Here is a 24,519-nt window from a genome sequence, read left to right on the forward strand (position 1 = left end):
GGACAAATCCCTGTATTGGTAAATTAGCTTTGTTGGAGGTTGAACAATGCTATTGTTATGTCCCCTCCTGTGGTCTTGCTTACACTAACCAGATCACTTGTGCCCCTTGGTGTAAGATGGGTTATAAGTTGACTTAAAAAGCATTCAGAGAGTGCAGATCTCTGCCAAGACAAAAAAATTAACTTATAAATAATCATTTATTAATCGATGGATCATGGTTATTCATTCACTAATAGATCATCACTAAAATCTAATTATTTCTTTTGTGAACTTCGGCAAAAACATGGAAATTTTTGTCAGCCTTGAAAATTTTATTGGAAGGTGATCCTTTGCTGATTTTTTTTTTCACTTCGAAAATTTTGTGAATATGGGCCGCTCAATAATTTTGAAAGTCTTGCAGGATATATGCATTTTTAAATATTCAAGTGACAAAATGTTCAAGTTTTTGCAGTATCCTATAAATTTCATAAAATCAGTTCCTTACTTTTTGACTTAATTAACTAATAATTACTAGTAATAGACCATCAACAAAATGTAATAATTTCTTCCGAGGTCCATTTGTGACCTATTCTGAAAATTTCATCAAAATCCATTCATTTCTTTTTGTGTAAAGTAGTTTACAGACAAACAGTAAGGAATCAATACAATTGAAAAAAAAATGAAAAAATGAAGAAATAAAGAAAAAATGATTATTTAGAATTATAAATATTTTCTTGTTGCAGAAAGAGGACCAGCAAAAGATAATATACTCAGGAAAGCTTCTCCATGACCACTTGACACTCCGAGATGTTATAAGACAGGTAAACTTTGTGCACCATATCACAACGTAAACTGACTCTGCACCATATCACAACATAAACTGACTCTGTGCACCCTATCACAACGTAAACTGACTCTGTGCACCCTATCACAACGTAAACTGACACTGTGCACCCTATCACAACATAAACTGACTCTGGGCACCCAATTACATTATAAACTGACTCTGTGCACCCTATCACATTATAAACTGACTCTGTGCACCCAATTGCAACATAAACTGACTCTGTTCTCCCAGTCACAACATAAACTGATTCTGTGCACCCAATCATAATTTTTTTTTTTTTTTTGGTTTCTTGTAAAGGGTTAGGGACACTTTGCAAAAAAGATGATGTGTAAATTCTTATGTGTAAAAGTGGTAACTGTACTGGAGTATAATAATAATATAATAGTATATATATATATTTTAAGTCTGAATTCCATATAGATATGTTCAGTAGACTTTACAGTTATGTGCTGGTGCATTACATATATATAACAAATACTAATAGACACCTGGTCTTCACAATCTGTGTAAACGATCTCGCCTAACTGGGGAGGATACAGCCCTGCTGCCGCATGAAGTGCTGAGTACTGTCAAACCTACAATGTCGTTCTCTGCCTGACCAGGCCCCTGCTTTAACCCCTAAGTGCTGACTGCCAAGCAGGGAGACAGCAGGTACTGTTTATAAAGGACTGGTATGTCACCGGATGGGGTCAAACCCACATCCTCCTGCTCCGGAGGCAGACACTCTAACCACAAAGCCATCCGGTCGGAGTATACTGACAACATGTTGGGACTGAGGTCAATTCCTATCATGTACTTCTGTCATAAAAACCAAACAATTCCAGAGCCTCTTCCAAGTATAGAAATCTTGACTTCCTGTTGAAGAGGTCTCCTGTTGCCTGTTACTTCCAAGTTGTCAGTTAACACTGAAGTCTTCCATTTCATCTGACAGTTTTATTTCTAAACCAGACAACTGACCTCATCTGTTGTGTTTCAGTATGAAGAAAAGGAACATCAATGTCACACAGTTCACAATTATATTTATAAACAACTGATCTCATCTGTTGTGTTTCAGTATGAAGAAAAGGAACATCAATGTCACACAGTTCACAATTATATTTATAAACAACTGGCCTCATCTGTTGTGTTTCAGTATGAAGAAAAGGAACATCAATGTCACACAGTTCACAATTATATTTATAAACAACTGGCCTCATCTGTTGTGTTTCAGTATGAAGAAAAGGAACATCAATGTCACACAGTTCACAATTATATTTATAAACAACTGACCTCATCTGTTGTGTTTCAGTATGAAGAAAAGGAACATCAATGTCACACAGTTCACAATTATATTTATAAACAACTGACCTCATCTGTTGTGTTTCAGTATGAAGAAAAGGAACATCAATGTCACACAGTTCACAATTATATTTATAAACAACTGACCTCATCTGTTGTGTTTCAGTATGAAGAAAAGGAGCATCAATGTCACACAGTTCACAATTATATTTATAAACAACTGACCTCATCTGTTGTGTTTCAGTATGAAGAAAAGGAACATCAATGTCACACAGTTCACCTGGTTTGTTCATCAAGTGCGCAGCACACACCTGATGCTAAGAGTGAAACAAAGTTAACTACTTCACAGGTAAGTCATGTGACTAACACACCTGACACTAAGGAAGAAACAAAGTTAACTACTTCACAGGTAAGTCATGTGACTAACACACCTGACACTAAGGAAGAAACAAAGTTGACTACTTCACAGGTAAGTCATGTGACTAACACATCTGACACTAAGGAAGAAACAAAGTTGACTACTTCACAGGTAAGTCATGTGACTAACACATCTGACACTAAGGAAGAAACAAAGTTGACTACTTCACAGGTAAGTCATGTGACTAACACATCTGACACTAAGGAAGAAACAAAGTTAACTACTTCACAGGTAAGTCATGTGACTAACACATCTGACACTAAGGAAGAAACAAAGTTGACTACTTCACAGGTAAGTCATGTGACTAACACATCTGACACTAAGGAAGAAACAAAGTTGACTACTTCACAGGTAAGTCATGTGACTAACACATCTGACACTAAGGAAGAAACAAAGTTAACTACTTCACAGGTAAGTCATGTGACTAACACCTGACACTAAGGAAGAAACAAAGTTAACTACTTCACAGGTAAGTCATGTGACTAACACACTGACACTAAGGAAGAAACAAAGTTAACTACTTCACAGGTAAGTCGTGACTAACACCTGACACTAAGGAAGAAACAAAGTTAACTACTTCACAGGTAAGTCATGTGACTAACACCTGACACTAAGGAAGAAACAAAGTTAACTACTTCACAGGTAAGTCATGTGACTAACACACTTGACACCAAACTTGAAACAAATCTGAAGTTACATGTAAAGGAAGCATGGATTGCCAGTAACAAGGTCAAACCTTTTCTTCTAGTTTCTTATATGAATAAAATGAAGTCGACATGCCAAGGCATTAACAAAATGAATCTGTCGCAAAAACATAGCTAAAGAACTGCATCTTCAAAATTTTCCATGACCAGTGTCATTTTTTGCCTTTGATGAGGACTTTATTCTTTATGTTGGCTGTAGTTAGATGTGCTTATTCATGATAAAACAGTTGCTAAACCTATTTTCAAATCAAAACGGTTGAAGCCTAATCTGTTATTGATAGAGTCCCCCCAGTGTGAACATTGTGTCACAGTCGTCAGGTGTCCAGCAGTCAGTCACACCAGACCAGAGTGGACTACGACACAGAGGAGTCGCCACCCCTCAGTCACACCTCCCCACCCCTCAGTCACAGTCTGAAGCTTATCAACAGATGTTTGGGTAGGTCACTGAGAGAGGCTTTTAAAGTTTTGAAGAGGAATTATATATTATTTCTGTGGCCACAAATTTGGGTACATTATGTAATTGGGTTACAGTTCTGGAAAGATTGGTATTTCTTTATCTGTATTTGTTTGTTTGAATGTCAAAATGAAATGAACAAGGATTTGTGGAAGGCATAACAAGGTTTGCTGACATCTGTCTGATACTGGTAGTGACAGAGTTAGTCTTGTTTTCAGTGCAAGCCCTATGTATGCCAGTTACTACCAGATGATGCAGCAGACAGCAGGCGCCCCCTATAGTCCACACCAGATGATGCAGTATGCAGCAGGCGCCCCCTACAGTCCACAGCAATTGATGGCAATGCAGCAGCTGTATGCACAGCAGATGGCTCAGTACATGCAACTGTAGGTGACATTCATATCTATGCATCCACACAGAATTACATCAGATAATGACAGTTTAAAGGCGTCCATCATAATATATTGATTTATTTCAGGATATATCACTTTAAATGCAGATCTGGTTCCTTAATCATAACCAAAGAAGTGTAATTCAACTAGTATTTAACTTACAGAGTGCAGCAGGGTGGAGTTCCTCAGTCCCCTACGCAGGGTGTGACGCAACCGATGCCACCGCCTGACGCCAATGTCCCAGCAGCAGCCAATCAGCACCCTGCTAACAACCAAAGACAAGGCAATAACAACCAGAACCTGGTGATGAACGCTCAGGGCGGCGCTATGTTTCAGGAGGAAGAGGAGGAAGAGAACCGTGACTGGCTAGACTGGGTGTATACACTTAGTAGATTCTCTGTGCTCCTGAGTATTGTCTACTTCTACTCCACATTGAGCAGATTCCTCATGGTCCTAGGCTTCTTTGTCCTGGTCTATATGTGAGTACCAGTGTTCTTTATCTTAGTCTATATGTGAGTACCAGTGTTCTTTATCTTAGTCTATATGTGAGTACCAGTGTTCTTTATCTTAGTCTATATGTGAGTACCAGCGTTCTTTATCCTAGTCTATATGTGAGTACCAGTGTTCTTTATCTTAGTCTATATGTGAGTACCAGTGTTCTTTATCTTAGTCTATATGTGAGTACCAGTGTTCTTTATCTTAGTCTATATGTGAGTACCACTGTTCTTTATCTTAGTCTATATGTGAGTACCACTGTTCTTTGTCCTGTCCTAGTGAGTACCACTGACAATATTTGATGTAACTTGTATTTGATATGATGTAACTTGCTATCACAATAGTTGTTGTATTTGGTGTGGTTTAGTGGCAGTGATATGATGTAACTTGTTATGACAATAGTTGTTGTATTTGGTCTGGTTTAGTGGCAGTGATATGATGTAACTTGCTTTGACAATATTTGTTGCAGTTACGAGGCAGGGTGGCTAAGACCCAGGAGACGAGAGGCCGGAAATGGTAACATACAGCACCAACAACAACAGCAACAGCAGCAGCAACCACAGCAAGGCCAGGAGCAGCCACAGGATAACCCAGTAAGTGTTTTAATCCTCTACAGTTGCACACCCATACCAAACAGCTACTGCGTAAGTTAAAATACTTTCTGGAACACACCTATAGAAGTTTCTTTAAAAAAAGACACAATCCTTTTAAAAGCTTTTAGTTTCCTAAAAAAGTACATTTGCTGTCTTGCCTTTTTCAGTAGTTTCATGGTGTTATCACTCCAGGTTACTCTGTTGTTCAGTTGGACACCAAGTAATTTATATTCTTGTCTTTTTCAGTAGTTTCATGGTGTTATCACTCCAGGTTACTCTGTTGTTTAGTTGGACACCCAGTAATTTATATTCTTGTCTTTTTCAGTAGTTTCATGGTGTTATCACTCCAGGTTACTCTGTTGTTTAGTTGGACACCCAGTAATTTATATTCTTGTCTTTTTCAGTAGTTTCATGGTGTTATCACTCCAGGTTACTCTGTTGTTTAGTTGGACACCCAGTAATTTATATTCTTGTCTTTTTCAGTAGTTTCATGGTGTTATCACTCCAGGTTACTCTGTTGTTCAGTTGGACACCAAGTAATTTATATTCTTGTCTTTTTCACTAGTTTCATGGTGTTATCACTCCAGGTTACTCTGTTGTTTAGTTGGACACCCAGTAATTTATATTCTTGTCTTTTTCAGTAGTTTCATGGTGTTATCACTCCAGGTTACTCTGTTGTTCAGTTGGACACCCAGTAATTTATGTTCTTGTCTTTTTCAGTAGTTTCATGGTGTTATCACTCCAGGTTACTCTGTTGTTTAGTTGGACACCCAGTAATTTATATTCTTGTCTTTTTCAGTAGTTTCATGGTGTTATCACTCCAGGTTACTCTGTTGTTTAGTTGGACACCCAGTAATTTATATTCTTGTCTTTTTCAGTAGTTTCATGGTGTTATCACTCCAGGTTACTCTGTTGTTTAGTTGGACACCCAGTAATTTATATTCTTGTCTTTTTCAGTAGTTTCATGGTGTTATCACTCCAGGTTACTCTGTTGTTTAGTTGGACACCCAGTAATTTATATTCTTGTCTTTTTCAGTAGTTTCATGGTGTTATCACTCCAGGTTACTCTGTTGTTTAGTTGGACACCCAGTAATTTATATTCTTGTCTTTTTCAGTAGTTTCATGGTGTTATCACTCCAGGTTACTCTGTTGTTTAGTTGGACACCCAGTAATTTATATTCTTGTCTTTTTCAGTAGTTTCATGGTGTTATCACTCCAGGTTACTCTGTTGTTTAGTTGGACACCCAGTAATTTATATTCTTGTCTTTTTCAGTAGTTTCATGGTGTTATCACTCCAGGTTACTCTGTTGTTTAGTTGGACACCCAGTAATTTATATTCTTGTCTTTTTCACTAGTTTCATGGTGTTATCACTCCAGGTTACTCTGTTGTTCAGTTGGACACCCAGTAATTTATATTCTTGTCTTTTTCAGTAGTTTCATGGTGTTATCACTCCAGGTTACTCTGTTGTTCAGTTGGACACCCAGTAATTTATATTCTTGTCTTTTTCAGTAGTTTCATGGTGTTATCACTCCAGGTTACTCTGTTGTTCAGTTGGACACCCAGTAATTTATATTCTTGTCTTTTTCACTAGTTTCATGGTGTTATCACTCCAGGTTACTCTGTTGTTCAGTTGGACACCAAGTAATTTATATTCTTGTCTTTTTCAGTAGTTTCATGGTGTTATCACTCCAGGTTACTCTGTTGTTTAGTTGGACACCCAGTAATTTATATTCTTGTCTTTTTCAGTAGTTTCATGGTGTTATCACTCCAGGTTACTCTGTTGTTTAGTTGGACACCCAGTAATTTATATTCTTGTCTTTTTCAGTAGTTTCATGGTGTTATCACTCCAGGTTACTCTGTTGTTTAGTTGGACACCCAGTAATTTATATTCTTGTCTTTTTCAGTAGTTTCATGGTGTTATCACTCCAGGTTACTCTGTTGTTCAGTTGGACACCCAGTAATTTATATTCTTGTCTTTTTCACTAGTTTCATGGTGTTATCACTCCAGGTTACTCTGTTGTTTAGTTGGACACCCAGTAATTTATATTCTTGTCTTTTTCACTAGTTTCATGGTGTTATCACTCCAGGTTACTCTGTTGTTTAGTTGGACACCCAGTAATTTATATTCTTGTCTTTTTCACTAGTTTCATGGTGTTATCACTCCAGGTTACTCTGTTGTTCAGTTGGACACCCAGTAATTTATATTCTTGTCTTTTTCAGTAGTTTCATGGTGTTATCACTCCAGGTTACTCTGTTGTTCAGTTGGACACCAAGTAATTTATAATCACAGTCCCGTTTGACAGTTTTGCCGTTAATTTCTATGGGACTTTCACAGTTCTGATGTTTTCTGTAGTCTACCATTAGGCAACGGTTATTTCTTTTGTTTTGCTCACATTCAGTATAAAGTCCTTGTCTCTACACCAATTTACTAAAGTTGTCATCAACTGCTTAGCTATACAAAGTCTCATTATTAAGGTAGACAAATGTAGATAAAGACTGATAAATAGAATATCTGTTGAATGAGCAATGTGACATTATGATCAAATTGAAAGAGAAGATTAAGAAGAGTGCCTACTTATTTTTATGAATATTTTTATTACAGACTGAAATCCAAGATCCCCCTGAAGACAGGCTTCCAGATGTCAGCACAGAGCAAGAGGAGCCTGCTGAGCCCCAAGTCCCCCCCAGACCACATCCTGTGAAGATAGCGTGGAATTTTCTTTCAGGTTTCTTCTCCTCACTGATACCCCAGCAGCCACAGGCAGTGAATTTAAACTAGACACACTGCAAACTTTACCATGCATTTGAACTGGAATATACGAAGCTGTGTTCGCATTTTTAAACAAAAAATTGCAAATACCAATTATGTAAAGACAAATGGTGCTTGGATGTTGCAGATTTGGCCCTCTGAAGATTATACAGTTTTATGAGCAATATTCATACAGTTTCCTCTCAGAAACGAGCCTGTTCAATTTATAATGAGCAACATGGAATCTTAAGACAGAGGCCTTGTTGAGAATTATCTGAGCTCATTGAAGCAAAGCCAAAGTGTTTCATAATATTTAGTTAATAGTAGACCTAAAACTGTAGAAACATTTATGTGTGTTGGAATAAGTATTATAGTCTGACTTCCTTTCCTGTGATAGTGGGCATTGACATCTTCTAGCTTTAAAACGGTAGTTTCTGAAATAACCTATTTAAGGAAATGTATTAAACTATTCTACTACAAATTCTACTCTTTCCCACTTGGGGTCCCAGTGCCATTGATCAACTTACATACAAGGTATATTGTATTTATGGGGCTTCAATGTAATCTGCACTTTATTTATAAAATGGTTCATTTGTTTATCATCTTCATCCAGGAAATGTTAACTTGAACTAGGATAACTTCACTGGTTGTAAACAGCTATAGGAATGTCCTCCTAGCAGTTAACATGTGTACAGCAACATCTACAGTCAGGCCAGTTTTGCACATGTGCACAGCAACATCTACAGTCAGGCCAGTTTTGCACATGTGCACAGCAACATCTACAGTCAGGCCAGTTTTGCACATGTGTACAGCAACATCTACAGTCAGGCCAGTTTTGCACGTGTGTACATGCTTCTGTATAGAAAGCTCCCAGTAGAAGAGAACTGTTTAACGTCAGGAATGAAGAAGGTGCTTCTACAAGGGTTGTCACTAGGTCTCTTGTAAACCTGGAACCTGTGTTTGTGGTTCAAGGGGTATAGTTTGTTCTGCCAAAGTATTGTTCTATGACTGTGATGTTCTTTATGTCATACTAGTATGTATGTTTTAAGATAATGGAAGATACTGCATGCAGATCTTTGTAAAATAACTTTTACTGGTGCAGATAGTCTGGAAAACTGCACTGTTTACTACTTGCTTACAAATTCTGGCTAGGGAAATACCCGGGTGTTAAGATAATTTATTAGATATATATACCCACGTTTATCATATGTGATATAATGTCCCCAAAAGAGAATCTTGTGGCAGAGGAGTCAGAGGTGAGCAGAGGCCACACTTGATGAGATGTGCTGTACTTGGTAATATTTTACACTTGGATCATAGGTTCATTTAAGAATAAGTAGGAAGTAAAACAGCTTTGAAATTGCAAAACAGCACTTCAGTGAATTGTTAAAATTCAAATTTAAAGAAATAATATTTTGCTGGTCAAGATTAACACATATCTGTACGTCATATTTGAGGAAATAAAATGTTATATACCTATGGCGACGTTCTTTAACTTTGACTAGAAAAAAACGGTTTTACATGCAGGTGGCATGAAGTTGGCTAATTAACCATGTAAACCTAAGGTATAAGAAAACTTCTCAAATTTATAGTGAATTCAAAATTAAAATCAAGATAAACACATACTTGTAAGTCATATCTGAGGAAATGAAATGTTAGATACCTCCGGCAACGTTCTCAAATTTATGGTGATGTTCCTTGGGATGTCGCAAGGCGTAGTAGTGTGGTGGGTGAGACTGCTCTACAATATTGTACACCTGAAACTTAGTGGGTGACACTGCTCTACAACATTGTACACCTGAAACTTAGTGGATGACACTGCTCTACAACATTGTACACCTGAAACTTAGTGGGTGAGACTGCTCTACAACATTGTACACCTGAAACTTAGTGGGTGACACTGCTCTACAACATTGTACACCTGAAACTTAGTGGGTGACACTGCTCTAAAACATTGTACACCTGAAACTTAGTGGGTGACACTGCTCTACAACATTGTACACCTGAAACTTAGTGACACCGCTCTACAACATTGTACACCTGAAACTTAGTGACACTGCTCTACAACATTGTACACCTGAAACTTAGTGGGTGACACTGCTCTACAACATTGTACACCTGAAACTTAGTGGGTGACACTGCTCTACAACATTGTACACCTGAAACTTAGTGGGTGACACTGCTCTACAACATTGTACACCTGAAACTTACTGGGTGACACTGCTCTACAACATTGTACACCTGAAACTTAGTGGATGACACTGCTCTACAACATTGTACACCTGAAACTTAGTGGGTGACACTGCTCTACAACATTGTACACCTGAAACTTAGTGGGTGACACTGCTCTACAACATTGTACACCTGAAACTTACTGGGTGACACTGCTCTACAACTTTGTACACCTGAAACTTAGTGGATGACACTGCTCTACAACATTGTACACCTGAAACTTAGTGGATGACACTGCTCTACAACATTGTACACCTGAAACTTAGTGGGTGACACTGCTCTACAACATTGTACACCTGAAACTTAGTGGGTGACACTGCTCTACAACATTGTACACCTGAAACTTACTGGGTGACACTGCTCTACAACTTTGTACACCTGAAACTTAGTGGATGACACTGCTCTACAACATTGTACACCTGAAACTTAGTGACACTGCTCTACAACATTGTACACCTGAAACTTAGTGGGTGACACTGCTCTACAACATTGTACACCTGAAACTTAGTGGGTGACACTGCTCTACAACATTGTACACCTGAAACTTACTGGGTGACACTGCTCTACAACATTGTACACCTGAAACTTAGTGGATGACACTGCTCTACAACATTGTACACCTGAAACTTAGTGGGTGACACTGCTCTACAACATTGTACACCTGAAACTTACTGGGTGACACTGCTCTACAACTTTGTACACCTGAAACTTAGTGGATGACACTGCTCTACAACATTGTACACCTGAAACTTAGTGACACTGCTCTACAACATTGTACACCTGAAACTTAGTGGGTGACACTGCTCTAAAACATTGTACACCTGAAACTTAGTGGGTGACACTGCTCTAAAACATTGTACACCTGAAACTTAGTGGATGACACTGCTCTACAACATTGTACACCTGAAACTTAGTGACACCGCTCTACAACATTGTACACCTGAAACTTAGTGGGTGACACTGCTCTACAACATTGTACACCTGAAACTTAGTGGGTGAGACTGCTCTACAACATTGTACACCTGAAACTTAGTGGGTGACACTGCTCTACACAACATTGTACACCTGAAACTTAGTGGGTGACACTGCTCTACACAACATTGTACACCTGAAACTTAGTGGGTGAGACTGCTCTACACAACATTGTACACCTGAAACTTAGTGGGTGACACTGCTCTACACAACATTGTACACCTGAAACTTAGTGGGTGACACTGCTCTACAACATTGTACACCTGTAACTTAGTGGGTGAGACTGCTCTACAACATTGTACACCTGAAACTTAGTGGGTGACACTGCCCTACAACATTGTACACCTGAAACTTACTGGGTGACACTGCTCTACAATATTGTACACCTGAAACTTAGTGGGTGAGACTGCTCTACACAACATTGTACACCTGAAACTTAGTGGGTGAGACTGCTCTACAACATTGTACACCTGAAACTTAGTGGGTGAGACTGCTCTACAACATTGTACACCTGAAACTTAGTGGGTGACACTGCTCTACAACATTGTACACCTGAAACTTAGTGGGTGAGACTGCTCTACAACATTGTACACCTGAAACTTAGTGGGTGAGACTGCTCTACACAACATTGTACATCTGAAACTTAGTGGGTGACACTGCTCTACAACATTGTACATCTGAAACTTAGTATGTGAGACTGCTCTACAACATTGTACACCTGAAACTTACTGGGTGACACTGCTCTACAACATTGTTCATCTGAAACTTAGTGGGTGAGACTGCTCTACAACATTGTACACCTGAAACTTACTGGGTGACACTGCTCTACAACATTGTACATCTGAAACTTACTGGGTGACACTGCTCTACAACATCGTACACCTGAATCTTACTGGGTGACACTGCTCTACAACATTGTACACCTGAAACCTAGTGGGTGAGACTGCTCTACAACATTGTACATCTGAAACTTAGTGGGTGAGACTGCTCTACAACATTGTAACCTGAAACTCACTGGGTGACACTGCTCTACAACGTTGTACACCTGAAACTTAGTATGTGAGACTGCTCTACAACATTGTACACCTGAAACCTTGTAGCTCTCCTCACACTGGACACATATGTGGTCAATATGTAATGTAAATATCTGGACCCTAAAAAATTCACAGTACCTGGTTTGGTCTCGTCTTCACTTCATTAGTCAAGAAAATGGCGTGGTATTGCGTTTTATATATGGATAGCCGCTTTTATTCCATGCGTTGTGTCAGATCTAATGTTCCTATCCACTGTTTCCAGAGCCATGTATGATATTTTAGGTTTGAATCGGGAAATCAGGACTCTTTGCAAAATAAAAATATCATTTTGTGGCATTTCAACGTGGACAGGATAATTTTTATCTCGATTTTTACCACTAACTGTGCGCCAACTTAGAATAACATAATGTTAATGAGTAAAACATGAATGAATTCAGTAGTAAGTCGTATGCTGTAATACAGGCGGATATTTTGGATTTTAATGGCGGTCGCTGTTCTTTGTGAAATAAGACTTTTCTAACAATGCAGTTCACATGTCCTAGCGTACCGGTAACTATGTGATCTTGCTAACGGTGCTGAGTACAAAAACGTGCTAACGATTCTATAAGCACGAAGTTTGATTGCATGGTCATGGAGGGCCATACTGGATATCTCCACAGTCTTGCTGTACCACAGATATAACATCGTTGCAGCGCTAATGGAGGAGTAGTGCCCGAGGCAGAAACCATGCGATGAAGTGGGTTTTCATAAACCATCACCAATAATGGCCGTGCAATCCCTCTGCACCATTTGGACCTGTTCCCCGGGTAACGATTAGTTTATCCTGTGCAGCTGCTCCGTCAACTATTACACAACCTCTGTCTTCTAATATGAAAGATATCGTTACAGTAACTCGATTACTGTCAATTACCCTCAGTGCTGTCTCTTTATTGTAAAGGGACATTACGGAACTGTTGTCGCTAATGATTGGTTATTGTGTTTTTCCCTGCAGCAGGATGGGTGTTGAAACCACATTTTGACGCGCAGTAATCTGGTCTGTAAACAGTTAAGTGTGTGTTTATTGCTACAAAGAACTTCTTTGTGAAAACAGGGGATATTGATTGCAGTATTGTAACTAATATTGACAACCCATCATGCAAGACCAGCTAGGTCCATTAGTTGTTTGTGAGGCTTTTAAAACCTACATTGATCCAGATGCCACCCACTGCCTGGCAGAAGGGAGGGGTGGGAGTGGGTTCTTCTTGAGAAAATAAATCACGTTAATTACATGTTGGTTTTTATTAATTAAATTTAAAAGGTTTGGGGACTGTTTTTTTAGAACTCATTGATAAGTGCCGCAGCTTTCTGATAACAACTACAACAAATTAACTGTTGTTTATGGTCGACATACCAGAAGGGGGACTATTGTCATACAGTGTCATGCAGTGATGTGAGTTCAGGCAGACACTGTATGACAACAGACTCAGTGCCGTCACACGTCGTGTGAGTTCAGGCAGTCACTGTATGACAACAGACTCAGTGCCGTCACACGTCGTGTGAGTTCAGGCAGTCACTGTATGCATGACAACAGACTCAGTGCCGTCACACGTCGTGGAGTTCACCTCAATGTTGCAGATGTCCTCAGCCGTATTCAAAAGGCTTCTTGATTGAATATGTTTTTTCCATTCGTTTCTTTGATCCTTATTTTCTCAATTTCTTTTCATGTAGGCCCCTACAGTAGTTTAAAACTTACATGAGATGTCGTTTATCTATAATGAATCACATAGGTATTTAGATTGACGCAATTTGTTATTTTTAACACTTCGAAAACTTTCATATTATTCAATCTGTGAAAAAAAGACAAAAATATTTTTCTTCCTTCCTTCCAAAGCTAAAGGACCATCAAGTGCTATGTAATCCATTGAAATGAACATCTCAAGCTGATGCGAGGCCCAGTCTCTCTCCTACTGATTCTACCATTGCTATTTTATTGTATGGAGATGACAAAAGATGAAATATGACAAAAGATGGAATATGTCCACTTCCTGAAATTAATTGGCATGGCTCCATGTGCAGGAAATGGTGATGTGACCAGCCAATGTTTTATAATTTTTATTGGATTTTCACTGAAAGGGACACATATTGGAGAGAGCTCCTCACTTCCTTGATTCATGGATTGTAATGAAGAAAAATTGGTGAGCCTATTAGCGTCCCCAGAGAGCTGGCAATGCCTGTGAGGCAAGCCATCCTCGAGCTCAGGCATTGGCCATAGTCAGGATCTTGTACCTCGTCCCCGCTCTCCGAACGAAAAGGCTAAGTTCGAGCGCTCTGAATATTTCCTAGTGAATTAAATCTCTATGGGCCCGTATCAAGCATGCTTAGTGTTAATAAAGATTGTTCGATAATATGGTTTCAACTAACAAACTCCATTTTCTAGAGCAATACCCGCTTGTTCTCTAACGATCTGCCCGGCGTGCAGAAAATCCAAACACCTGTTACCAGCGCAAATAATAATCCGCGCACGCATCTTCGGGCTCATCAAGGCCGCTAGATAGTGGTTTATATATGATGTACGCAGCAGCTCAGGGCCAATCTCACCACTACCGGGGACCGCTTAGAATTAGGTAATTAACCAGCGTTCTGTTTGGGGAGTTTCACGTGGTACTGGAGGCCTTTCCATGGCAGCCTCAAAGGTGTGATCAGCTGCCACTGGGGTCCAGATCACGTTACATAGTTCAGCTGTGGAAGTGTTGTCATTTTCCACGTGATTGCCAAGGAAACCAGGTCTCAGTACACGCCTGGAGCTCACTTTACTATCATGTGCCGCTGGCCTAACATTGCAAATATATAGAATTAATGACTGAATGTCGTTTCAGAATATCAGAAATATTTTTATCTATTTTATTCGTAGGTACTGTCGAACAGCTTTCCCAGCTTCTAGCCTGTGGCGCTCAGCCAATTGAATTGTCCTTAATTCCAAACTGAAGCAGTCTCCAGTGATTCCCGGAAAGTAAACTGTCATATCATATCTAGCTGTTGACGAGGCCGCGTCATCTGCTGTAGTTTACCAGATCACATCAAGGTAATATCAGCATGGCAGCTAAGGGAGCAAAGAAAGATAAATACGACAACTTTATGCGTCAGTTCCGTGACCAGTCCACCAAAGGCTGGAAACCGTTCACCGCTGGTCAGTTCATGGACGTATGGAGGCATTACGATGCCGACGGTAAGTGTACTAACTCTTGTTGTGTTGTAGTGCTACAGAATGGAGAGAACGGAGCTTCTTTCAGCACTGACTGACCCGCCTCATAAAGAGTACAGTCAAACATGAACGTGTGAGAGGACCTAATTTTGTTGATATGGTTGTGTTGATATAGTTTGCGTTTTAGAATGTTATGCTGGTATTAGTATGTCTTCAATGTTTTGCCATCTATACGTGTATGGTTATATGAAAGTATAACGTACTTTCTCTGATATATAGGCCTATATGTCCACGACATTACTGGTAAATAGAGTCAGTGACTTCAGAAGGTCGCTCTTCGTGTGTATGATGGGTGTTAGTTTGGGCAAATAACATATTTTACTGTATTTGATAAAGGAATTTTAGGCCACAATCACATATAGTTACCTATACATATGCACATTGTGTATTATAGAAGTATTACCAGATATACAAAGATATATGGTATGCATGTCCTTATTTTACAAAACACGTAATATTTCTTTTCTTATTTTAAAATTGCGAAGTACATAATTAGCTGTATCCGAACTTTAATTCATGTTTCTGAAGGTAATTCACCTTATGGCGTATTCCTTGTGATTGTGTGACTAAACAGAGTCACTGGAGTGTATAATATATAGTATTAAGTCTATGTGACAGTGTGACTAAACAGAGTCATTGGAGTGGGGGGGGGGGGTCACCCTCTGTATAATATATAGTATTAAGTCTATGTGACAGTGTGGCAATGTGAAAATACCCGTCTTCCCATGACGTAAAGAGAGCCTCTTCAACATTATTGAACGTCCCCAGTATAACACTGGTACGTGTACTGTGGTATTGCAAACAAAAGATGATATCGATTAAAATGCGCCTAGGATAACCCTTTTTTAAAATATGATATGATCTTTACAAATAATTGATACATTTTTCGTCGCATCATAATACAAAGCCTGTAGCATCAATTATGAAAACAAATAATGGCGGTGAAGTGTATAGATAGTACACAGGTTTATTGTTTAAACCTTTTAATAGGTGGGGACAAATTGTTCAAATGGCATAGCGACGTGGAAAAATATTCGACTGAAAGGTCGTGTGATAAAAAAAACAGTTCATCAAAAAGCTGGGTTTTGTGTCCTCTGTAAACATTGCATAACACACGTGTCTATTTGATCTCATTCTGTCATAGATCACTATTTGATACTGACATTATCATAGTTTTTGTTAAAATAGCTCGATGTCTCATACACTACACCAACTTGACTCGTTTGCAACGAAATCATGATTGTGTTCATGTTTTTATATGTCTTTATTTTACGGAATTCTTGGAACTGAAACAAGCCGTTTTAGGAGTGTCTTCATGTCAGATACGTTTAACCTTAAACAAAGTGGTTATTTTTAAAACTTTTGCTACTTTTACCCGTGGCACGCCTGCGTGAATGAAAGCACCATACGGTCATAGCGGGTTATGAACAGTATTCTTGGAGAATAGATGAAAAATATCGTTTGAACAGTGCAGACCCAGTTTAAAATGTAAACAATGTGACACATGACTCGTATATCGTTTATAGCGACACTGCCAGTGACAGTCACATTTGATATATGCCGTCAGACGGGGAGCAGTGATAGCGAATACGGAATGTGGATTTAGCTGAATACAGTGATGTTTAGATTGCAGGTCGTGTGTGTGAAAAAGAGATTCGATGATGTCGTACTTGCTCATGTGAAATCATTGCGTTAATTCTCATGCTCGATACTCCCGTGTTTAGTGAACATAAATCAGTTGAACGATGTGATGAACACGGTGACCACGGTGACACTGTGTGACTCCAGAGCTGTGTGACAATGTGTGACTCAAGAACTGCGTGACACCGTGTGACTCCAAAGCTGTGTGACACTGTGTGACTCCAGAGCTGTGTGACACTGTGTGACTCCAGAGCTGTGTGACACTGTGGGACTCCAGAGCTGTGTGACACTGTGTGACTCCAGAGCTGTGTGACACTGTGTGACTCCAGAGCTGTGTGACACTGTGGGACTACTGTGGAAATAACAAGACGCACATTGCTCTTTGCAGGACCAAAAGCAAGCAGTGTCGTTTTAGATTAAACTTTCCATTAGCTGTTACCTTCAATAGTATAGAGATCCACCTCTCCGTCCGTAAAACTGGCATCCCTTCTTATAGAAGTTAGTTCCACATAAAAAAAGAATATATATATATATATATATATATATATATATATATATATATATATATACAAGCAAAAGCATTGGATTTGTCACTTGTACTGCGGAGGCACCGGCAATTCGTTTTTGTGAAAGAAACCAACAACAGTTGCAAATATAAAAATTTTCAGGAAAAAATAAATAATCCATCTATCAAGTAGTTTAATGAAAATTAAAAAAATGTGTGATTAAAAATATCGACATTTATTTGTCACTTTTACAGCATGTTATTGTTATCATTTTTTCTTTTTTTTTAATGAATACTTAAATGATTTCTGTAAACCACGATTATTGATTGATGCTGTGCAAATTGACATAATGGCACTTGTTAGGTGCTTTTATTGATATCTCTTCCACACTAGCTGCAGCCTAACATGGGAGAGATGCACGCTCTCTCGCCTTATTTCACCCTGTATGTTTGCACATTACATTTTCAAAAAAGTTTTCTGAATACGAGAACACACTTGGGGCAGCCGTGCCACTATCAGCAGAACGCACTGTCCAAATGAAGAGATCGCTGCCAAAGATCATATTTACTACACATAGGGACGTATTGCATTTTTCATGTAGAACGGATCCAGTTCTCCTTCCGAACTACAACAGTGGCACTCTGGAGAGTGAAATTGAAGGAAGGGAAAATAGGAAATGGGCATTTTACTCTTTAAGTATAATGTTATTGATAAGATAAATCGATACGGGATTCACGCGCTTAATGCGTCCACCAATACCATAAAGATGTTAATTTCTATTTGGAAAACACATGGTTCACGCCGCCATCGACTGCGTTAGAACTTTGCCTAAAATCGATACTCCATTTGTCAGTGGGATTAGCCTGGGCCAGCACAGGGACTGCCTTTCAGTGCCATGCCCTAACTTAGTTGATATTGACCGTCAATAGAAAATGAATTTATTGGCTTCCTCTGATCCAGTTAATCTAACGTAATAATAACCTTAACGCTGTATCATTCCGTTTCTGTTATATTTATACAAGTGCGAAGTCAAGACTTCCAAATATAGAAAGTTTATTCGATGCTTCTCCATAGGAGAGTCCACTTTTTCAACAGCATTATTACAGAGTACGGGGACAATAAATTTGGCTTACTAACAGCATAGCCCCACAGCACGATAACTTATTTTGATAAATTACCAACATAACGTGTGATTATTTAAATCAGCAAGTCAACAATTTAAGTGGCAATCTGACTTTTCTTGACGTTAGCCCTACTTATCTAAAATAAATTAAGCAAACTGATTTTTTATCTCAGCTCTAATAACCTTGAATAAATTGACATGTACAGTGCCCGATATAATTGATATCAACCATTTCGATCTGGGATAAAGTTGAATAAACTCTACTTGTGTTTCTCGAATTTCATCGATCCTTTTATCATTCGCGATGATTCCTCCATTTTATCATTTCTGTTCGTGACGCTACAGGTGAGTACTAGGGGAAGCGTCTGTTCTTGAACAACCTGCAGGAATTAATGCAATATGAACCATCTCCTAGTTTGCTTACAGCAACTGCACGTTGATTTATTGCGCCTCGTGGATTATTGTTAGGGGCCAGGAGTTGCTTATGATTAAATACCAGAACGCAATTAACGTAATCTATTTTTGTCTGACTGTATTGACCACAGATATTGGGCACGTGCTGCATGCACGCCGTTTCTTATTTGTATCCATTTGTCGTCGCTTCATTATTTGACAACAAGTGGCAATTAACTGCTGATATGAAAAAATCTACATTTAAGTAGACAATTTCCATTGTTGCCACATCAGGTTCTGAATTCCACTGAACACTCCAGGGACACCGACAACTTACGAACCTAATTTTAGAATAGCATCCAATGTTTACACGCCTTTCTTCACAATTGACGAACCACCGAGGCATTGTGGAAGGGACTGTATATGTAAAAACACATTCTTAGATTTTGTTCCTCCTAGTGTTTCTTATATAGACATTTGGTCTGGGAGATATCTCTTTATCTAAGATAGATATTTGGTCTTGTAGATATATTTATTGTTGAAAGGATCTGAAGACGACATGGTAGGAATGACGTGACTTGCCTTAAGGTTTTCTACGCAGTTACTGAGCTGGCCTAGCACGTGACTATATAAGTCGTCTAACCAGCCCTGTCTTATAGACCTAGCTGTCTCATAGACCTAGCTGTCTCATAAAACTTTGATCTTGTCGAATACACGCCTAGTTCCCCGGATCACTGTACTGTGTGTGTTACATGTGGCGTCGACCGTACCGCCTGCTACCACGCCTAGTTCCCCGGATCACTGTACTGTGTGTGTTATATGTGGCGTCGACCGTACCGCCTGCTACCACGCCTAGTTCCCCGGATCACTGTACTGTGTGTGTTATATGTGGCGTCGACCGTACCGCCTGCCACCACGCCTAGTTCCCCGGATCACTGTACTGTGTGTGTTACATGTGGCGTCGACCGTACCGCCTGCTACCACGCCTAGCTCCCCGGATCACTGTACTGTGTGTGTTATATGTGGCGTCGACCGTACCGCCTGCTACCACGCCTAGCTCCCCGGATCACTGTACTGTGTGTGTTATATGTGGCGTCGACCGTACCACCTGCTACCACGCCTAGTTCCCCGGATCACTGTACTGTGTGTTAATTGTGGCGTCGACCGTACCGCCTATTACCACGCCTAGTTCCCCGGATCACTGTACTGTGTGTGTTATATGTGGCGTCGACCATACCACCTTCTACCACGCCTAGTTCCCCGGATCACTGTATTGTGTGTTTTATATGTGGCGTCGACCGTACCACCTGCTACCACGCCTAGCTCCCCGGATCACTGTACTGTGTGTGCTTTATGTGGTGTCGATCGTACCACCTGCTACCATGCCTAGCTCCCCGGATCACTGTACTGTGTGTTAATTGTGGCGTCGACCGTACCACCTGCCACCACGCCTAGCTCTCCGGATCACTGTACTGTGTGTGTTATATGTGGCGTCGACCGTACCGCCTGCTACCACGCCTAGCTCCCCGGATCACTGTACTGTGTGCGTTATATGTGGCGTCGACCGTACCGCCTGCTACCACGCCTAGCTCCCCGGATCACTGTACTGTGTGTGTTATATGTGGCGTCGACCGTACCGCCTGCTACCACGCCTAGCTCCCCGGATCACTGTACCTTTACTAAACATTCACCTTTGAGTTGGGCAGTCGGTTTATATTGCAGTCTATGCATTTTCTTTACATATGAGTGTACAGAACATAATAATGTTGATTTAATGCTGATTTAAAGAAAACTTCAACTGTTCGTTTTAGAAGAAACCGAATAGTGGTTGATAACTGTACCATTGACGGTGTACGGTACTCGGGAAACATGCAGGAGTGCATATCTTATATACATACGGAAAAGTTATTTCCAATGTCAGATCCTAAGCGTATTTTTTGTGCATAGTGGAACATTGGGTTGTGAAAACTGATCTAACAGAAATGTATAAAACAGTACTCAGGCAGACAATGAGTATGGGTACCAAGTACTTGATATCATCGCAGACTTTCTAAATTAAATGACTTACCCATAGATTGAACCATCCTAAACCAACTACACGTGTCAGTTCAACGGGCCCCATGAATCATTACATTTATGTTTTACCTAAACGTAGGACTTGCCGATAAAGAAAAAATTATTATACTGTACGACTTATACACTTTTCAACTAACTGTAAGCATTAAAATAATGACGAACACGGTTTTGTTTTAATATTCTATTAAGTTGAAACGTTAATTTCAAGCGTTTAGATCTAACTTCTTTCTAACACCGCCAGCACATTGAGGTATAGAGTTGTAATGCAATGCAAAAAATGAACTGCGATGAAATGCTTTTCTGACGTTTTTTTTTCTGATTGACGTCAACGTGTTTGTTGTTTTGAGATTGCCGTGTTCTTGGACGCCTGAGATTGTCAATTCTCCCCAGGGTGGGTTCACTTCTGCGGGGTTCAATCAGTTTGTAATTGAGTTTGAATTATATTGCCATGATACATGTAGCAGATTCCTCAAGAATAACAAAAACAATTTATTCACAACGGCAGATTGGAATTATGCGTGTCATATTTTAGGTATGATACTGCTTGCTATTCATACCTTTTTTACCAACAGTTTCGTATCCTAATTAAAACCCGATATATACATAGCGTTCTATGTTAAAATATCGATTTCTTGCTACATTACGGAGAAAAGAAATTACCCTGGCTCACGCTATGCCTTGTTTTGAAAGGGAAAATATTAAAATCTCATTTATTGTTACTTGCCAATATACACATATTGATTAATATACGCTGTTAGTACGTGTATTGTTTATTAAATCTGGAAGTCAGCAGCAGTTGCCAAATATGTTACAAAACGATTTTTATCAGTTTCAAATTAATTTTGATTGGTTTGTGGACCATTTACGTCACAAAGCAATCACCCCGGTTGCTTATTTCATTATTGTTCGTTATTACAGACGCCAGTGTGAATAAACACATTGCCGTATTTATCTATCCTTCACTAAATGTCTAGCAGAGTCCAAGAAGCACGTTTAATCTTAAAAGAAGCCTCTGAACCTCACAAACCTCGAGCGTAAGACCGACTGGAATGTTAGGGGCAAAGCAGAGTGCTACGTTGCCCCCTCCTTCCCCAGAAACCCTTCCTCGTCATCATTAAGAGACAGAAGCCTGGTTCAGGCACGTCACTCGAAGTGACAGTCTATGCAAATCCATCATGCAAGGTACCGTTAAAGAGGACGAAGCCGCGGACGATAACACAATAGCTGGTCGGACAGGAGTGGACATTGATATAATACAGTTCTAAACACAGAGCACCAACAGACCAGCCTGTAGAAGAAGAATCACTTCTTCAGTCCTCAGGTCACTCCGATAATATAACAGTTAAGTAATGAATATAGCACAGCTCCTAACGCAGAGCACCAACAGACCAGACTGGAGAAGAAGAACCACTTCTTCAGTCCTCAGGTCACTCCGATGATATAACAGTTAAGTAATGAATATAACAAAGCTCCTAATACAGAGCACCAACAGACCAGCCTGGAGAAGAAGAACTACCTCTTCAGTCCTCAGGTCACTCCGATAATATAACAGTTAAGTAATGAATATAGCACAGCTCCTAACGCAGAGCACCAACAGACCAGCCTGGAGAAGAAGAACCACTTCTTCAGTCCTCAGGTCACTCCGATAATATAACAGTTAAGTAATGAATATAGCACAGCTCCTAACGCAGAGCACCAACAGACCAGCCTGGAGAAGAAGAACCACTTCTTCAGTCCTCAGGTCACTCCGATAATATAACAGTTAAGTAATGAATATAGCACAGCTCCTAACGCAGAGCACCAACAGACCAGCCTGGAGAAGAAGAACCACTTCTTCAGTCCTCAGGTCACTCCGATAATATAACAGTTAAGATAGTGATTGCTTGAACGATTGTTGAAATGCCCCCAAAAGTGTGTTTTATCATTTTAACTTTGTCGTTATATATCTTCACATTTAATGAAAATAAATAGTATCGTGCTAGTTTTAGTTACACATTTCATTTGGCAAGACTGGCAACGTCATGTTTTACGTGTCTCCCGTATAACTGTTTAAATAAACTTACTTTGCCTATATATATGGTTTTTGTATCTCTTAGAGGCCATTCAGAATGAGAACAGCCGAGTGCTAGCTAGGCCACGACCTAAATATGGCGGACCTACGTGAAAGGAAGACCGCTTAGTCCTGTAATGGTCTTTCCGCTTCTCACTCGCCTCCCCACACGTCGTCCCTGAGATTCAACCAGCCAAGGGACGACGCATGGGAGCCGTGTGAGAGGCGGAGAGACCATTATTGGATTAAGCGGTCTTCCTCTCATATAGGTCCGCCATATTTAGGTCGTGGCCTAGCTAACACTCGGCTCTTCTCATTCTGAATGGTCCCTGAATAATGCACTCAGTGTCTGTTCTACTGGCGTCTGTTGAAACGTTTTTCTATTATGTCACTTCTGCTTTACCTGACTATATCTGTGGCATGCAATGTGCGGTCGTCTCGGAATTTAATTGTCATCTTTATTTTCCAGGTAACGGCTTTATAGAAGGTAAGGAATTGGATGGCTTCCTCAGGGAGTTTGTCTCTAGTGTGGTCTCTACGGACGCTGGACCACAGGTAAGTTCCCTTTCACGATTTAATGATTAACGTTTAAAAGAAAGCACACTAACAATACAACATTTCCAGGCTATCTATGAGCCTGCCTGTTGTAACGTGACTAACCGAACAGCTCAAATCACGCGGTTCTTATTGAACAATACGGGTGAAGTGATGACGTAGAGGAATCTAAACAATAAGACACATCGTGTACTGTATCCTGGGACTGTCACAACTAGACTAACCTAAGGTGCTTGTGCTATAGTAGCTTGCTTTCCTATCCCGTCTGTCCTTTAGAGTAGCCTAATGATTCTGTGTTATTCCTCCTGCACTCGTCCGGGTAGAAACGGAAACAGGTAAGTTGACAAAATCCCGTAAGGTTAATGTTATAACATCAACGATCGCATTTTACACATATAATTAGGTTTTATGACAAACAAACATCAGATGTTGATTTCCTTTGTCTATAAATTTGATTTAGAGCAAAAAGAAGAGTCGCATACCAGCAACTGATTTATAAAGAAAACATACAAACACTGTTGCCATACGCTAGCAGTGCTCATTTTTTGCATCTGTCTGTCCGCCTCACCCTTTCCATCTTTCTCTGTCACTTTCTCTCTCTCCACCTCTCCTCTGCTGTGCTACAATATTCCTTTACCGATAGAAAAAGAAACAGGTAAGACACGTGTGTGCAGTTGGCTATCATATATAATAAGCTATAGCATGTGACCAAAGGTACAGGACGTATTGCACAGCATATACATGTTCATGCACTGACCCATCATTTGTTGTTACACGGCACAGTAT

General features: G+C 39.8%; 2 protein-coding genes and 1 long non-coding RNA gene across 6 annotated transcripts in view; all 3 read left to right on the forward strand.

The window, feature by feature from the left end:
* LOC106168060 (homocysteine-responsive endoplasmic reticulum-resident ubiquitin-like domain member 2 protein) overlaps nt 1–9,389 on the forward strand; it is a 10,947-nt gene extending 1,558 nt beyond the window's left edge. Inside the window, exons 3-9 of the mRNA XM_087011304.1 lie at nt 723–800; nt 2,349–2,453; nt 3,508–3,662; nt 3,899–4,066; nt 4,237–4,551; nt 5,037–5,160; nt 7,764–9,389. Coding sequence (XP_086867430.1) covers nt 723–800; nt 2,349–2,453; nt 3,508–3,662; nt 3,899–4,066; nt 4,237–4,551; nt 5,037–5,160; nt 7,764–7,940 — 1,122 coding nt within the window. The 3' untranslated portion in view covers nt 7,941–9,389. The remainder of the gene's footprint in view (nt 1–722; nt 801–2,348; nt 2,454–3,507; nt 3,663–3,898; nt 4,067–4,236; nt 4,552–5,036; nt 5,161–7,763) is intronic.
* LOC147762743 (uncharacterized) lies at nt 5,167–7,757 on the forward strand. Its single transcript, XR_015333933.1, has 3 exons — nt 5,167–5,668; nt 5,748–7,090; nt 7,170–7,757. It is a non-coding gene; the product is annotated as an uncharacterized LOC147762743 (long non-coding RNA).
* A 3,989-nt stretch (nt 9,390–13,378) lies between the features above and the next one.
* The window catches only part of LOC106168081 (calbindin-32), a 34,903-nt gene continuing 23,762 nt past the window's right edge, over nt 13,379–24,519 (forward strand). Inside the window, exons 1-3 of one of the 4 annotated variants that reach the window (XM_013547032.2) lie at nt 13,379–14,751; nt 15,039–15,353; nt 23,648–23,733. In XM_013547032.2, coding sequence (XP_013402486.1) covers nt 15,221–15,353; nt 23,648–23,733 — 219 coding nt within the window. In that variant the 5' untranslated portion in view covers nt 13,379–14,751; nt 15,039–15,220. The remainder of the gene's footprint in view (nt 14,752–15,038; nt 15,354–23,647; nt 23,734–24,519) is intronic. The other 3 variants (XM_087010967.1, XM_013547015.2, XM_013547025.2) reach the window with 3 other exon arrangements.

Source organism: Lingula anatina, chromosome 4 (genome assembly GCF_051362555.1).
Source record: "Lingula anatina isolate TDL-2025a chromosome 4, LinAna3.0, whole genome shotgun sequence".
NCBI lineage: Eukaryota > Metazoa > Brachiopoda > Lingulata > Lingulida > Lingulidae > Lingula > Lingula anatina.